Source organism: Marmota monax, unplaced genomic scaffold (assembly GCF_021218885.2).
Source record: "Marmota monax isolate L192 unplaced genomic scaffold, Marmota_monax_Labrador192_F-V1.1 WCK01_AAM20220418_F8-fsc00063, whole genome shotgun sequence".
NCBI classification, from domain to species: Eukaryota; Metazoa; Chordata; class Mammalia; order Rodentia; family Sciuridae; genus Marmota; species Marmota monax.
The window spans coordinates 8,001,386-8,018,614 of NW_026693726.1; the positions used below are offsets into that span (position 1 = coordinate 8,001,386).

Sequence of the window (17,229 nt, forward strand, 5' to 3'; positions counted from 1 at the left end):
AACTCTGCCAACCAGTGTCAAAGTGGACGGTGGGCTTAACCTCTGCTATTAATCTGTACAAGTGCCTCCTGGGCTTTGTTCCAAGCAATATTTCACAAATGTCAGTGCTGAGAACTCGCGGCTCCCCTGAGTGGGATGCAGCCTTGTTAACTTTGAAAGGCTGGGGATGCAGAACTGGCATGATATATACAGTGAGCGATTCCTGATTATAATCCCAATTCTCTGGAGGTCGCAGAGGTATTCTCAGCAGCCCAGCCTGACTAAAGGGGAGAATGATGGCTTATAAAACCTTTCATGATTACAGTTTGGCTTGCGGCTCTACAGCAGTTAGGAGCGGTGTGTTGTAGTACACATCCTAATTGAATTGTGCTGTTCTGCCTATGTACTGCAGCCGCGTTTTGTGAGCTCAGCCTCAAAATCATTTTCCCGCAGTGCACTGTTGGGATCTGCCATTTTCCATCTAGTCAACTTGGGCAGTCAAAAAGCAAATTGCAGTTTGAAAACCATAGAGGGAACAGTGTCATCTTACTGACATGCATCATCCTAAACCTAATAAGACAGGTTCGCTGGCCTTACGTATACGGGGATTTTTCAGCCAGCCGTGCAAGTTCCTGCAGGACTGAAGCTATTCACAAGGAGGTTGGGGGTAGACTTGGAGTACCCCTGCAGAGGTCATGAAGGAACATTATGAAGCCTTTTAAATGTCAAGCAAAATTAGATCTCGGGAAAAATAGGGCCAGAAATCTTCCCAGGCATCCCGCAGTTATTTTGAACCTGTTTTTCTATTTGTATTTGTGGTGATTCTGATAATGTCCCTGAAGTGTAACTTGGGCCCCCAAAGCTTCCTCAGAAGGAGCAATCTATAGAATGCTCTCCTAAAACAAGGTCTGTTCGGCCAAAGATGGTCATCTTCCCTGAGAAACAAACTTGTGTGTTGTGGTGGTGCTGTGATTTTGACAGTGACGGGGCCTTTCTTTGTTTCTGTGTGCATCCTCTGTGGGCTGGTGGGCATGGCACAGGCTATGAGAAGTACAATTCTATGCGAGCTGACCCCGCACTGTGCTTTCTGGAACGAGTTGGTATGCCCGATGCCAAGGCCATCGCCGCCGAGCAAAGAGGAACAGACATGCTAGCAGATGGTGGTGACGGGTAAGAAGGACATTTTAAAATTTTAATAAACTTTATGTCAGTTTCTTATCTACCAGCAGGGTTCAGTTCTTAATACTACGCTACACACTATATTGTGTCTGATTTGAACGTCAGCAATGTTTACCAGTACGTTCTATGTGTATATCATAATGACTGTTTAAACAAAATACATTTTCTAGATAATCGGAAACTTGTCTGTCTTTTCCAAGTAGCATCTCTACCCCAACCCTGCCATGCCTGCATGTTTTAAATACTGATAGATTTGCTTTTGTTGTCAAACACAGAATTAAAAGTAGCATTAGCCAGATTGTTACTCTTGCCCACTCCCCCAACTTATTGGTGTGATTTAAACTTTTTTTTTTTTTTTTTTAACACAGTGGAGAATTTGATAGAGAAGATGAAGACCCAGAATATAAACCAACCAGAACACCATTCAAAGATGAAATAGATGTAAGAACTTGAGTATATTGGCTTTTACAGTGCCATTAAAATATTATAAGCCCATATAAGACTTGTTAAACTTTATAGATAATGACCTTTTCTTTAAAAGATAAAGCAAAATGAAACCCCAAATTAAAGTAACTGTTTCTTACTTTGCTTTCAAGGAATTTGCAAATTCTCCCCCAGAGGATAAAGAAGAACCCATGGAAATGCACACTGCAAGTAAGGCCCCCAAAAAACTCTGACAGCCACTGTTCATGTTGCAGGGCCTCAAGCCACACTACTATGGTGGTGTCTTAAAATGTCATTTCATCCAAGCTGACCCACCTCTTTGTGAATATTTTTTAGTTTTTATTTATGGTTGAGTTTTCCTCACATTGACTTTCTTTATGATAGGTTGTTTTTTTTTTTTTTTTTTTTTTGATACGATTGATTTATATTGATACTGATCGGTGAAAAATTTTAAGCGTCTTTAAAAAAATGTCTCTTGGGAGTAGGACATTGGCTAAGTATTAATCTGAAATATTGCCAGTTTGTTTAGAATATTGACTTTGTACTTAATGTAAAATCATTAGGCAACAATTATACGATTATTTGTTACGTTCATGCGATTATTTGTTATGTACAAGGTTGTTATAGTAAGTCCCTTACAGGATGGACCCTTATCATGTAGTTCATAATGTAAAGTATGTTTCTTTGTGTAAGACTGACAAACTTGTTTTTCAATTCCCTTAGAAGTTGAAAAAGAAGTAATTTATAAGTTCTATACTTGTATTATTATTTATTTATATTTTTAAAACGAGGGCACTGAGATACCCTTTCCCACGCTGTCGTTTCAATGTTAATGAGTCATTTTTTGGTTGGAAAACCCTGTGTGTTGCAAGATTGCAGTAGCACATCTCAAAAACATCTTTCCCACTTCCCCAGGCAAGCACAGTGAGAGCAGTGCTGAGTTAGGCCAACTTTACTGGCCTAACACTTCAACCCTGACTACGCGTCTGCGCCGGCTCATTACTGCCTATCAGCGCAGCTATAAACGGCAACAAATGAGGCAAGAGGCCCTAATGAAGACTGACCGGCGCAGACGGCGGCCTCGGGAGGAAGTGAGAGCATTAGAGGCGGAAAGGGAAGCTATTATATCTGAGAAACGGCAAAAGTGAGTTTCTTTAAGGTCTCAGTGCATTCCCTACCCGCTGCCCTTTCAGCCCCACCAGAGACAGTGGTCACATCAGAGATGTGCCCACCACAGAAAGGATCTCCAACCCCAAATAAGTGCCATGGGTAGGGTCTGGGGGAAGAGGGGAAGAAACAAACGGTATCTTTTTCCCCAGTGTGATGGTGTCTTCTTCCCCACAGGTGGACGAGGAGAGAAGAGGCTGATTTTTACCGCGTGGTATCCACCTTTGGGGTTATTTTTGACCCCGTGAAACAGCAGTTTGACTGGAACCAGTTCCGAGCCTTTGCCAGACTTGACAAAAAGTCTGACGAGAGTTTGGAGAAATACTTCAGCTGCTTTGTGGCCATGTGTAGGCGGGTGTGTCGAATGCCTGCCAAGCCAGATGATGGTAGGTACTAGGTGACCAGTGTGGTGAGAAATAAGCAAGCGTATGGTTTACCGTGTGCTCAGGGATTTCCAAGTAAACACAAGTGCTTCCGTGTTGCAGAGCCGCCTGACCTTGCCTCCCTGATTGAGCCCATCACGGAGGAGCGAGCCTCTAGAACTCTGTACCGCATTGAGCTGTTGCGGAAGATCCGTGAGCAGGTCCTGCATCACCCGCAGCTAGGGGAGAGGCTGAAGCTCTGCCAACCCAGCCTGGATCTGCCCGAGTGGTGGGAGTGCGGAAAGCATGACCGGGACCTGCTGGTGGGCGCTGCTAAGCATGGGGTCAGTCGCACAGACTACCACATCCTCAACGACCCTGAGCTGTCCTTCTTGGATGCACATAAAAACTTTGCTCAAAACCGAGGGGCAGGTAACGTCTCTTCCTTGAACGCACTGGCAGTGGGCTTTGGCCAGACTCCTCCCGTCGTCCCGTCAGCTCATGGTCAGGAGGACAAGGCAGCAGAGCAGGCTGAAGGCAAAGTGGAGGAGTCTGAGAACCCGGCGGCCAAAGAGAAGTCAGAGGGGAAGGAAGACGACGACGAAGCCGAGGGTGGGGGCAAGGACAGCGCACAGGGCTGTGAAGCCGAGGCCAGCTCCATCAAGAGCGAGCTGAAAGGGGCAGAGGGCAGCGCAGACCCTGGGTCCAAGTCGGTCTCGGAGAAAGGTTCTGAAGAAGATGAAGAAGAAAAGCTGGAGGACGACGACAAGTCGGAGGAGTCTTCCCAGCCTGAAGGTAACTTCTGATAGCTGAGCTCTGTGCCGACTCACAGCACCTTACCTGGGCTCGCTCAGTCTGTCGCCCTGTCCCACCAGCACTGGGTTTTTCCTTCTCTAGAGAGTAATTAGTGTCCATTTTCTTCTGCAAAGAGGTGATTTCAGCCATGATTCAATGTCTTCTGTCTTGCTGCTTTACGGCACACAAACATTAGAAGAGTTGTGTGCATTTACCAGCTGCTGGTTGAAGGAGAGAGGATAGCTTCATGGTTGAATGTATAAAGTATCCTGTGTGATATTAATTTGGACAAATGTCAGGGAAGAGAGTCATTAAATGTTATTAATTATTTTATTTTATTTATTTATTTGGTACCAGAGATTGAACCCAGGGGTGCTCAACCACTGAATCACATCCTCAGCCTCCTTTTTTAAAATTTTTTATTTTGATACATGGTCTTGCTAAGTTGCTTAGGATCTCACTTGGTTAAGTTGCTAAGGCTGGCTTTGAACTTGGGATCCTCAAGTTGCCTCAAGTTGCAGTTAGCTGTGGCTGGCACAAAGTAGAAATAAGGCACCACCTTGGGCCATAGCTGGAACCTTCAGCATCAGTTCAAAGCTTGGCCTTATTCTTGTGCAGAAGAGCAGAGGCTCTTGGGTCAGAGACTGGGTTTGGCTTCCAGTCTTCTCTGAGATTTAGTAGTACAAGGCCACACCAATAGTGATGAAACCTCTATAAGCCTCTGCTTCCTCACCTATGAGATGGAAACAGCACCCTCGACATCAGAAGGTCATGCAAGTTTTAGGCAACAAAGAGTTCTACAAGCATTCTAGATGTATAGTAACTACTCAATAAAATGGGCCTGATTGGTATTCCCATTTTTAACTGTGTCATTTCTAAACTTCAGTTTCAGTGATATTCTGGTTGTGAGTAATGCACATGAACTCATTTCTCAGCAGGAGCTGTCTCCAGAGGGAAGAATTTTGATGAAGAAAGCAATGCTTCTATGAGCACTGCTAGGGATGAAACCCGAGATGGATTCTACATGGAGGATGGAGATCCTTCAGTAGCTCAGCTCCTTCACGAAAGAACATTTGCCTTCTCATTTTGGCCTAAGGTTGGCAAGTTTTCTTTTTGCTATTTTGTTGACTGAAAAAGAGCAAGGTAGAGGAAATCTTTCTAGCTTGATTTTCCCCCCCCGCCCCCTTCCAAATTTTAAGGTAAGCTTTGACACAATGTGTGAAGACTGGATTTTTCTTACGTTTTTAGAGAATGATGTGAAAAAGCCCAAAGTAAAAGATCTATAGAACACTTTATAAGAAAAGGTACCCAGAAGAAAAATAATAAGAAACAGAACTATTCATATCATTGGTTCCTTGGGCCATTTTAGGTCAGTTACCCAAGTTGTCCAGTAGAATCTTGTTGTCCAGTGGATTCTTGTTTCAATGGATTCATCTTGAGAGTGTGTGTGGCCCATTTGTTCCAATACATCATGAGATCATTCCAAATGTTATCTGTAACAAGACACAAATGGAAATTACATTTTCGGCTAAACAGCATAATTTTATAATAAGTCCCTGTGTCATTTGGGTCTGTTTCTTAGAGTGGGGAAATCATTATCCTAATCACCATAACAGCACTGTCTGGTTTAAAACAAGCAACCCCAAACAGGCTTTACTTGGCTCATCCCCAGGCAGGTCTTCACAGTGTTAATGTTGCTTCACAGGTGAAATTTTTAACAATAGTATCAAGATTCTTTTTTTTTTTTTTTTTTTTTTTGTATTTTGAACCCCTCTCTATATCCTTTCAGTACCCACCTTATGCTAATCTCCCTTATTGAGTATTGTAGGGAGTTTTTCAGATCAAAGATTTATAGTAGCAGGCACTTTTAATCTATGGAAACTTGTTCTAAGAGCTGTAATTAGAAAATTTTAATGTGCACGCTTCAATGAAATTTGAAGCGATAATAGGTGGGGAATGCAAATTGACATTCATTAGGTGTTCCTAGGTTGGTGCCCATTTCATAATGCTGAACTTTATTAATAGTGACGCTAATGATGTCCCCCTTCCTGGGACACACTGCGATCTAGCCTGTGGATCTACTTTGCCACCGCGTGGAGATGCTGAGTGCAGTGTCCCATTGTCATCCACCACGGTCCCCCAGCCGGTCTAGGGGGAGTTTGAGAGTTCACTGGGAAACTACGAGGCTGTTTTGAAGGTGGCAGTTATCTGATGTTTTCTGCAGTTTCGTGTTCATGGTTGGAAAACAGCTTTCTTTACTGGAGCCACCTAGGACTCCTCATCAGAACAAAGCCATTTTGGTGGATTCTGTGTGTTTACTTTCTTGTTTGGTTTTCTTACTTTGTTCGCCCCCCCACATAAACGCACACAATTGACTTTTAAACATTTTATGCTCTTTAACATCTTGACGGATATATTTATCTAGTAATTTTAACCAGGTCTTTGTTACAATTTCATGTGACTTTTCTTCTCCCTCCAGGATAGAGTAATGATAAACCGATTAGACAACATCTGTGAAGCAGTGTTGAAAGGCAAATGGCCAGTAAATAGGCGCCAGATGTTTGATTTCCAGGGCCTCATCCCTGGCTACACACCCACCACTGTGGACAGTCCCTTGCAGAAGAGGAGCTTTGCCGAGCTCTCCATGGTCGGGCAGGCCAGCATTAGTGGGAGTGAGGATATCACCACTTCTCCTCAGTTATCAAAGGTAAGTTAGAGAGGTTTGAGGTTTTAGTTTAAAGGAAAACTCTCTAAATTTTTTTTTTCTTTTTTTGTTCGTTTGTACTATGGATCAAATCCGGGACTGTTCTACCACTGAGCAACATCCCCAGCCCTCTTTTGTTTATTATTTTGGGACAGGGCCTTGCTGAGTTGCCCTGACTGGGCTTAAACCTCCTGCCTCAGCCTCCTGAGTTGTTGGAATTCCAGGTGTGCACCATTAGGCCTCGCTTCCAAATCTTAATGTGGTTTGGGAGTTTGTGTTTTGCTCGTCGTCCTTGGTTTTTGTTTTTTTTTTTAATGTTTTTTTAGTTTTGATGGATAGAGTATATTTATTTTATTTGTCTCTATTTTTATGTGGTGCCAGGGATCGAACCCAGTGCCTCACACATGCTAGGCTAGCGCTCTACCACTAAGCCACAACCCCCCCCCCCCATCCTACTTGTTTTTGACACAGGGTCTCACTATGTGGCCCAGGGTGGCCCCAAGCCCCTGGGCTTAAGTGATCCTCCTGCCTGAGCCTCCTGAGTAGCTGGGTCACAGGTGTGTGCCACCCTGCTAACTGTTTCAGTTTACAAATAAGGTGGTAGCTTATTTCCTCCGTTCTGGTCCCTGGTCATGAATGTTTAATTTCCTAAGCTTCTTATTTCTACTGCCAGTCTCTATAGCAGATACAGTTTGGCTCATTGCAGCTCTTTTCTGTTGGACATTTTCAATAGGAAGATGCCCTCAACCTCTCAGTCCCTCGCCAGCGCCGGCGGCGAAGAAGAAAAATTGAAATTGAGGCTGAAAGAGCTGCCAAGAGGCGAAATCTCATGGAGATGGTTGCCCAGCTGCGGGAGTCTCAGGTGGTCTCAGAAAATGGACAAGAAAAAGTTGTAGATTTATCAAAGGCCTCAAGAGAGGCAACAAGTTCTACCTCAAATTTTTCATCTCTTACTTCTAAGTTTATCTTGCCTAACGTCTCGACACCCATGTCCGATGCCTTTAAGACTCAAATGGAACTGCTCCAAGCAGGCCTTTCGCGCACACCCACAAGGCATCTGCTTAATGGCTCCCTAGTGGATGGAGAGCCTCCCATGAAGAGGAGGCGGGGGAGGAGGAAAAACGTGGAGGGCCTTGATCTGCTTTTCATGAGCCACAAACGGACGTCCTTGAGTGCAGTAAGTTGGGGAGTTGGCTTCCACTGTGTGTGCCCACCTTGATGGCCAGTGGCCCTGCTGACAACGCTGGCTGTGTGCTTCTCAGTGATGTAGTAGGACAGCTGGCTTCTTCTACCAGAGAAGCAGAATTAGAATGAAGAGTCATGGTTCTGAGCTGGAAGATTGTGTTGATCATTGACACAGATCACTCAGCCTAAACCAAGTGTAGTTTGAATATTTATTCTTCCAAGGTTCTGATGTATCGATTGTTCTTGGAAGGATAGCCCAGAACAAAAACAAGTTTTTCTGAGCCCAGGATTGTTATCTCTGAATTCTTGAGGTGGAAAAAGCTTGTCTTTTAAAAAATATTGATGTTTAGGGCCTGGCATCTATTAGATTAGTATAAACGTTTAGTTTCAGGCTTAAGATTTGTGTTCATGTGTAAAGCCAGTGATTGCAAATGCACCCACCTCCATGACTGGATGTTTTAAAAATCTTTTGCTAGTTTACATTTGAACGAAATGTATGGGCCGATGGATTTTTGACTGTTTTTTTTCAGTTTGCAGGAAATTAATGCATTATGATCAAAGTAATTCTCTTCCTTTATTTGCTTCAACCATGCCACCCAAAAACATGGCATCTGATTCACCAATACAAAGATTTTACCCCAAAGAACTCCTATTACTCTGCTGTCTTCCTGGGGGTTAATTAGCATTCAATGTCCTTAGTCTATTGATTGAAACTCCAGTCAATGAAGCAACATTGGACCCAGGCCTCTATGACCCCCTTTCCATGGGAAGTGGGATAGTTTGGGAAACACAAAAATTTAAGATTAAGAGAAGATGGCTGTTTAACATGTTTCTCCTTATTACATCCCTATTATTATTTGCCTATTTTATATTTCCTGGATCTAGAGAAAGTTCAAGAAAATTGGTAAATAATAATAACTCTTCCTTCCTTCCTTCCTTCCTTCCTTCCTTCCTTCCTTCCTTCCTTCCTTCCCTCCTTCCCTCCCTCCCTCCGTCCCTCAGAATTGAACCCAAGGGGCCCTTAACCACTGAGCCACATCCCTAGCCCTTTTTATTTTTTATTTTGAGACAGGATCTCACCAAGTTGCTGAGGCCGAATCAAACCTGTCATCCTCCTGCCTCAGCTTCCTGAGTCACTGGGATTATAGGCATGTGCCACCACAACTGGCATACTTTTTATTTTTTTAATAAGAAGTTAGGAAACGGCCTGGTTGAGAAATGATGAAATAGCATTCACTGCAATGTTTGCCCCTTGATGTGACCTAAAACAAAAGTATACAGGAGGTTAAGGGTACACTCTCAATCATTTACTACTTGTAATAATGGATATAGTTGTTGATTATTCAGTTACTTTTAGAATCTTGGGCAAATACACTTTGCAATGGGTCAGCTATGACTTAATGTGTGTTCCACATTTAGAATGCATTTCTAGGGTGTGGAAGTCAGGTAAAGTTGTCCCACTGATGGTCAGCCTTCCTGCGTGAGACTACTTAGCACTTTGTTACTTTATTGACGGAAAAGATTTCTTCTCCATACACATGAGCACAATGGGGAGTTCCTACAGCTCTACACCTCTTTTCATTTCCTCTCGAGTTTTGTATTTGTACCATAAGGCCTACTTATCTGGGGACCAGGTGTAAGGAATTAATAGTGCAGTGCAGGTGCTATTTTCCTGTTGTGAAGACCTACCTGGAAATAAACTCGAGGCTGACTTCACTTACCTTAGGCCAACTCCAAGAATTTGTTGATATTTTTCTTTCTCTGAAGTCACATTTAGCAACCAGACTCAAGCCTGAGAAAACCCCTAATAGATTTTAGGGAAGTGTACTTTGAAGGCTTTTTTTTAATTGTCAAATTTTGGAATTGGTGGGGGAGTTCTCCATTTGATGTCATAGGGTTGATGTGAATGCAAATAAAATACAAGAAAAAAATGCTGATTGATCTATAAACAATGAGTGGGAAGAAATGTAAAAGCACTGTGGAGCAGAATGAACCCTAAAATCTTACATTAGTCAACACTCTAACTGGAGACTGTTTCCTGCTGCCATGATAAGTCAGGGTCTCTCCAGAAAAATTGTAGAAGCAGGGCTTGTTTTTTGTGACAGGCATTGAGATTCAAAGAGTAAGGTCTTGCTGTTACTGGTGCTTGCCCTAGAGAACTCACAATTGAGGTTAGGATGACAGATAAATACAGGTGGAGCATCCCTAATTCACAAATCCAGAATGCTCAAAAATCTGAAACTTTCAACCAACATGACACTACAAGTAGAAAATTCCACATCTGACCTCACATGAAAGGTCACAGTCAAAATGTAGATCCCCTAAGAATATTACACAAAACTACCTTTACGCTCTGTGTATAAAGGTTATATAAAACATAAATGAATTGCATGTTTAGACTTGAATGCTATCCCAGATATATCTCATTAGGTATAAGCAAATATTCCAAAATCTAAGAAATATCCAAAATCTGAAACACTTCCTGGTTCCAAGCATTTCAAAGAGAGGCTCAACTTGTAATGATATATAATAGTTGTATATGTGTGTCATGACCAAGGTGTGCCCCAGGTACATTTTGAGTCTAAAGGAAGACTGGGAGTGGAAGGAGGAGGATATGGGCGGAGTGCATGGGTGGGAGGTGGAGGGAGATCCAGGAAGAAATTTTTCCAGAGATGGTCATATTTTCATTAAGTTTTGAAGATCACGTAGGAGCCAGAGGTATGGAGCAAGAGAGAGCCTCAGTGTCTGATGAACTGGAAGTTACTGGCTGGGAAACTTGGTGAGGAGGCAGACTTCAGCGGAGAGAAGCTTGGAGATAAGGCAGGTGCAGATTGTGGAGGGCCTGGGTTGCCATGCTGAGGAACTTGGACTACCCTGAAAGCAAGGGATCCAGTTGTCACAGTGGTTTAAGTAAGGGAGCATTAAATATCGTACCATTAAATATCGAACCAAAGTGGTATTTTGGGAAACTCATTCCACTGTAGCAGTGGGAAGATTGAATTGAAGTAGGCTGGGACTAGAAACAGAACGTTTAGGAAAATTGGAAGACCATGGTGGGAAAAGATGAAGCTGTGGGAGTAGAGAAATGGGGGTCTGGAGGTTGAGAGAACAGAGTTTAAGGACCAGTAACTGGATGCTGGCTTCTGTTAGGGTTGTTCTTTCCAGTATTGCCACACACCTACCACAAAATGTCACTCCACCAACAAAACTATACCTTGAACAGATGCTTCTCAGCCCACCTTTTGTGCCTGTTGAGCTCAGACCCCGTTGCCCACATTGTGTTCTAGTGGTTTGCATAGCATTTCAAAGCATGGAGCCATGACGGACTTAGAATTTTCTACCTAATTACTAATTCTACATTGTGAAGAATGATATAAAGCATCGTGTTCTAATTTAATAGTCATTCCCAAACTGGCATTGTTTCAAGAAACTTTTTTTTCCCCTCTTTGAAAGATCCATTAGGCTAAGAGTGTTTTCTTGGGATAGGACATTGTCAGGATCTCTGTCTTCATCTGAGAATTCAGACCATTGTCAACTTTCTGCAGGAGGATGCTGAGGTGACCAAAGCTTTTGAAGAAGATATAGAAACTCCACCAATAAGAAACATTCCTTCTCCCGGACAGCTGGACCCAGACACGCGGATCCCTGTTATCAATCTGGAAGATGGGACAAGGCTGGTGGGGGAAGATGCTCCTAAAAATAAGGATTTAGTTGAATGGCTGAAGCTGCACCCTACTTACACTGTTGACATGCCAAGTTACGTACCAGTAAGTATTATGGAGTTTAGAATTGGCAGGAACCTTGTCGGGCCAGGCCTCCTCATTCCCATCCAACATGGAAATCCCTGATGACAGGTCCCTCTGCCTTTTGCTTGAATGCATCCTCTTTGAACCTTCCCCAGTTTCTTGTCATTGTGTCTCTTAAATTAGAAAAACTAGCTACAGGTTCTGTTCTGCTGAAGTACGTTCTTACAGTTCCTTGTAGATGTTCATTATTCATTTTTACACTTCTCCCACATAAGAGACATGATTTCTTCAGCTGGTCTTCCCATAGCGTGGTTCCCAGGTGGTCTCATTGTTGGGGTAACAGTCTCAAATGCACTTTTGGGGGTTTCAGACAAGGTTTAACCATCCTAGAAAGCTTCAAGGTCATTACGTTCAGAGATTTGAGCAGTTAATTTGGCTTGGGATTGTTTTTTTTGTTTTTTTTTTTTGACCACTGAGCTGCTTCCCCAACTCGTTTTATTTACCAAGACCAGGTTTCACTAAGTTGCCGAGGACCTCATTAAGTTGCTAAGGCTGGTCTTAAGATCCTTCTGTCTCAGCCTCCCGAGTTGCTAGGATTACAGATACATGCCACCAGGCCCTGATGGCCATAGATCTTATTGACTAATATCAAGCAATGGGTGGTTAATATCTCCAGACAATTGGTTACAAACCCTTTGCTAGCTGGCAACACAAATATTTTATTTCCTATACTTATGTGATTGATTGGTGTTTTTAAAAATATAAAGTGTTCTGGGTCTTGGTTTGGGATTGTTGTTGTTGTTAGTTTAGGCCAGCTCAGTTCTTGCTGTTAAAGACCTCCTCACTGCCCCACCCTTACCACATCATCAATACACAAGATTCAGGAACAAAAATCTCACGGTATCTCTGTGTTCAAGTTGCTGACTAGAAATCAGTGAAGGGACTATAGAAAGCTGTTGTTGTTGTTTAAATACCATAAATTAGTTAAACTTTTGAACAAAACCTTTAAAGGAGTTATTGATTGAGCAGATTCTTAGCTTATATGTTTGCTTAGTGCTTGATAGTCCAGGGCCTGGGGTTCCTTTTAAAGAACAGTATAACATCTGAATGCTTCAAATGGTTCTTGAAACCTCTATAAGAATTGAAAATGACTTGACTCTTCTCTTTGGCATTTGTATAGGAAAGAGTTGGTGCTAAAAACAGTTTTACTGAATGCATTTTTTCTTTTGCAGAAGAACACAGATGTGCTGTTTTCCTCGTTTCAGAAACCGAAACAGAAACGACATCGATGTCGAAATCCTAATAAATTGGATATAAACACTTTGACAGGAGAAGAAAGGGTGCCTGTTGTCAATAAGCGAAATGGGAAGAAGGTAAAGGTTGGAAAAGGGACTTGATCGCCATGATTTTTTTTCTTTTTTTTAAACCCCGAAAAAAAGTGTCTTTTCCTGCCATTGTTTGTAAGGAGGAAGAATTCCATTTCTCCTAGAGTATGTGTATGCGTGTGTATACAGGTGGGGCAGGAAGAAGAAATGAGGGGAGTTAGGAGGGAAGACTTTGGGGTTTTTAATCCTTCCTAAAATGCCTTTCCCAGATGGGTGGAGCTATGGCACCTCCAATGAAGGATCTACCCAGGTGGCTAGAAGAAAATCCTGAATTTGCAGTTGCTCCAGACTGGACCGATATAGTTAAGCAGTCTGTAAGTACAAACTCTGCATCTCTTTTGAGAATGGTATCCATACAAAACTGTGTTCTTTTATCTTCCATTGGCCATTGATTATTTAGATGTAACTTATTCTTATCTTAAAAGAACAGACATAGTACATGATTTTACTATTTCATTAACACATCATCATTTCTTAAGTCAATACATCATTAATCTGAAGTGAATTGGCTGTGGTTTAAAAGGCTTGTGTAGAAACACATTCACAGTCTTAGAGGTGGACTTGCTCTTGGTAAGCCTATTGAACAACTCCTCTATACAGTGGAGTTTGTGCTGGTTGAGTTCATTAAGGGTATTAATTGTGGTTTCCAATTTTAAAATTACTGGTTAATGACAGGGATTGTTTTATATATGTTTGGATTATACAATATAATTGACTATTTCCTGTTGGTGTGTACTTCCATCAGTTGTGACAGGCATCACTGTCCTATGAACTGCCACTACGGTCAGGATAGTTTCCCTCCCGCCTGTCTCCTTGTGCTGTCCTCTCCCCGACCCAAGCTCCTAACTATTACTGACCTGTCTCTGTATCTTAGAGTTCTATCTTGTTGAGAAGGTAAAATGAAAATATAAAGTCTGCAACCTTCTGAGATGACTACTTCTGCTTATTATATTATTCATCCAAAGGATTGTGTGTCTTAAAAGTTGGTTCTGTTCCCTTATTGAATAGTACATTGCTTGGATATACCTCCACATGTTAGTTCAGCATCCACAGAAGGACCTCTGAGTGGACTTCAGATTTTTGAAATTTAAAATGGAGCTGCTACAAACATTTGTATACAGGTTTTGTTGTAAACATGACTTTTCATTTCTCTAGGATGGACGCTAACATGTAATCTGAGTTAATTCAATTTTCCATCTTTTTCAATTACTTTTTTCCTATTACTTAGTTTTTGAAATATCCAAAAGAAAAGATTATCATGTGTATAAAAATCCTATAATGTATATAACTTTCATTATTTGATAAATTTTCTCCCATAGTCATTTTTTTAATTGAAAGCTATTTAATTTGCACATGAAAATTATCCACGTTGAAGGGGTACAGCGTGGTGGTGTGGTGCTGTGGTATGTATATGCATCACATACTGTCACCAGTCATTGGCTGCTTTTTGATGACTTAGTTCTTGCATGACGGAAGTAGCTGACATGACATTTACCTTGGTGATAGAGTAGCCTTGGACAATTTTTCTGCAATTCAGCAAGCTGGCATGATGATAACAAACAAGCACTTTTTCTTTCCTAAGTTTTACCATTGAGCTTTTAGAATGGGGATGATGGCTGACGTATTTCCCTTTAGAGCATCCCTTCCAGTTATCACAGGTGCCCACAGTGAAATCAAGTTTTCTTTTGCAACCTCTGAAGCCATTGTTTGCCTTTGCCGTTGTTCCTTTAGGGTTTTGTTCCCGAGTCCATGTTTGACCGCCTTCTCACTGGACCTGTGGTGAGGGGAGAAGGAGCAAGCAGAAGAGGAAGAAGGCCCAAGAGCGAAATCGCCCGAGCAGCTGCAGCCGCTGCTGCTGTCGCCTCCACGTCAGGGATCAACCCCTTGTTGGTGAACAGCCTGTTTGCTGGGATGGACCTGACGAGCCTGCAGAACCTCCAGAATCTCCAGTCCCTCCAGCTGGCAGGTCTCATGGGCTTCCCTCCAGGACTGGCGACAGCTGCCACCGCCGGAGGCGACGCTAAGAACCCTGCTGCCGTGCTGCCCCTGATGCTGCCAGGAATGGCAGGCCTGCCCAATGTGTTCGGACTGGGCGGGCTGCTGAACAGCCCTCTTTCAGCTGCTACTGGAAACACCACTACTGCTTCTAGTCAAGGAGAACCGGAAGACGGCACTTCAAAAGGAGAAGAGAAAGGAAAGGAGAACGAAGACGAGAACAAAGACTCTGAGAAAAGCACAGATGCTGTTTCAGCTACTGACTCTGCGAATGGATCTGTTGGTGCTGCTACTGCCCCGGCCGGATTGCCCTCCAACCCGCTAGCCTTCAACCCTTTCCTCCTGTCCACCATGGCCCCAGGCCTCTTCTACCCATCCATGTTTCTACCTCCAGGACTGGGGGGATTGACGCTGCCTGGGTTCCCAGCATTGGCCGGACTCCAGAATGCCGTGGGTTCCAGTGAAGAAAAGGCTGCTGACAAGGCCGAGGGAGGCCCCTTTAAGGATGCAGAGAACCTGGAAGGCAGCGATGCGGAGGAGAGCCTGGACAAGACTGCGGAGTCCTCCGTCCTCGAAGACGAGACAGCACAGGGTGAAGAGCTCGACTCGCTCGATGGGGGGGACGAGATAGAAAACAATGAAAATGATGAATAACCAGTACCAGTTCCAGTTAAAGTGTTTAAAACTTTTGACAAGTGGTAGTCCTACTGTTTACACTCACAGTTAATGTTCATACCTAGTTTTATAAGCTGTTCTGTAACATAGTGTAGCAAAAGAAAAAAAAAGAAAAAAAAAAGTCCAAGTCATGTTATACAGGTGTGTCAAAAGGTATCTTGGTCATTAAGTATTGTGCAGTGCATTATTTATTATCCCTAGGAGAGATGAAATTTGAGAGGTGATCATGTCTTTTTAAGGAAACTTACATAATGCTCTGCTTTTTTTTTTCTTTTGGTACCATTGGTATTATAATAAAGAGCAATTTGTAACTGAGTGGCACTAATGGAAGGAAGTGCTGCTCAAAGGAAGTATGAAGTTATATATTTAATTTTTTAATTTTAACTTTTAATTTTTTTTTTTTTTTTTTGCTGTGAAGGTCAAGATGAAATTTACCATACATATCATACTTGCTCATTCGTTTCCCTTTTGGACTGTACGGGGGTTCCCACGTTGCGCATACACACACATCCACACACTCTGACAATCTCCACGCTAGTGTGAACGCCTCTGTCCCGAGGCGCAGCAATAATAAGGCAGCTGTTGAATGTGAAGGGTCCCTTTGGAAAATTAACCTACTGGGAGGGTTCTTGCCAGACAGAACTACAGTTCCATTGTCTCGTGGTCTTGTAATGCACTGGTATAAACAAAATAAATATAAAAATAAATAAAGAGTGAGAGAAGTGAGAATCAGGTACCTTTTTTAAATTAAAGGACTTTGTTACTTTAGCCACAAAGCTAAAACAGCATTACCTCAGCTCTAAACTAGCCTTGAAGTTTACAGACATGACTTTGTAAATGTATTGTTTTTCTTTGTTGTGATGTCCTTTTATTTTTCCTTTGAAAACTGCTATCATGTAAGATAAAATGTAAATTGCTGCCAACTGTAGTAATGATGCTTTTAATAAAAGTGACCCATGATATGCAGAGATGTAATTATAGAATGTAGTATGTAGGGAAACTGGTGTTCACTCTATTTTTTGTATTCGCAATAGATGCAAATACAGCATTCTGGCTTTTGTATAGTTTCTTGATATATCCTCTTATACCAGATTAGCTATTAGTAATACCCTAAATTGATTGTCTTTGAGACTAGACGGGAAGGAAAGCCTTGAATTACCTTCACTCAGTTCTATGCCGGATATCTCAGCAGAAAAAGCACACAAAATCCTCCTCCTACTCTTCCCCCAAAGGGCATCTGAGACGGAGAATACTTAAAAATGTGTGCAGCGTGTGATAATGTGGTACACCGAAGAACAAAAGGGCAAAGGAAAAAAGGAGGCTTTAATAGGCACAATATCTAGGTCATTTATCCTTGGATAATGGGTAGAAAAACACAATACCATAGTGTCAGCAAGGGACACAAAGGCGCTCTGGTGTCCTGCAGACCAGAGCTTGATGCCAGAAACCAGTGTGTGGAAAAACCCATGTGGCATTAAAACGGAACCACTTCAGCACACGTATGCACACACACAGAGTCTAAAGAGCCCTTGGTTTGCAGGCCCTTTTATGACCTTTGATATTTGAAGTAAAATATAAATTGAGACCTACCATTTTCACCTTTATGTCACCTG

At 42.4% G+C, this 17,229-nt stretch overlaps 1 protein-coding gene across 3 annotated transcripts in view; it reads left to right on the forward strand.

Moving 5' to 3' along the window:
- Nucleotides 1-16,582, forward strand: part of Chd7 (chromodomain helicase DNA binding protein 7) — a 184,004-nt gene extending 167,422 nt beyond the window's left edge. Inside the window, exons 26-38 of one of the 3 annotated variants that reach the window (XM_046460511.2) lie at nt 1,020-1,149; nt 1,527-1,599; nt 1,755-1,812; nt 2,518-2,746; nt 2,947-3,155; nt 3,255-3,926; nt 4,862-5,022; nt 6,406-6,633; nt 7,364-7,807; nt 11,361-11,582; nt 12,794-12,934; nt 13,156-13,260; nt 14,678-16,582. In XM_046460511.2, the coding sequence (XP_046316467.1) occupies nt 1,020-1,149; nt 1,527-1,599; nt 1,755-1,812; nt 2,518-2,746; nt 2,947-3,155; nt 3,255-3,926; nt 4,862-5,022; nt 6,406-6,633; nt 7,364-7,807; nt 11,361-11,582; nt 12,794-12,934; nt 13,156-13,260; nt 14,678-15,595 (3,590 nt within the window). In that variant the 3' untranslated portion in view covers nt 15,596-16,582. The remainder of the gene's footprint in view (nt 1-1,019; nt 1,150-1,526; nt 1,600-1,754; nt 1,813-2,517; nt 2,747-2,946; nt 3,156-3,254; nt 3,927-4,861; nt 5,023-6,405; nt 6,634-7,363; nt 7,808-11,360; nt 11,583-12,793; nt 12,935-13,155; nt 13,261-14,677) is intronic. The other 2 variants (XM_046460514.2, XM_046460512.2) reach the window with 2 other exon arrangements.
- The last annotated feature ends 647 nt before the right edge of the window (nt 16,583-17,229 follow it).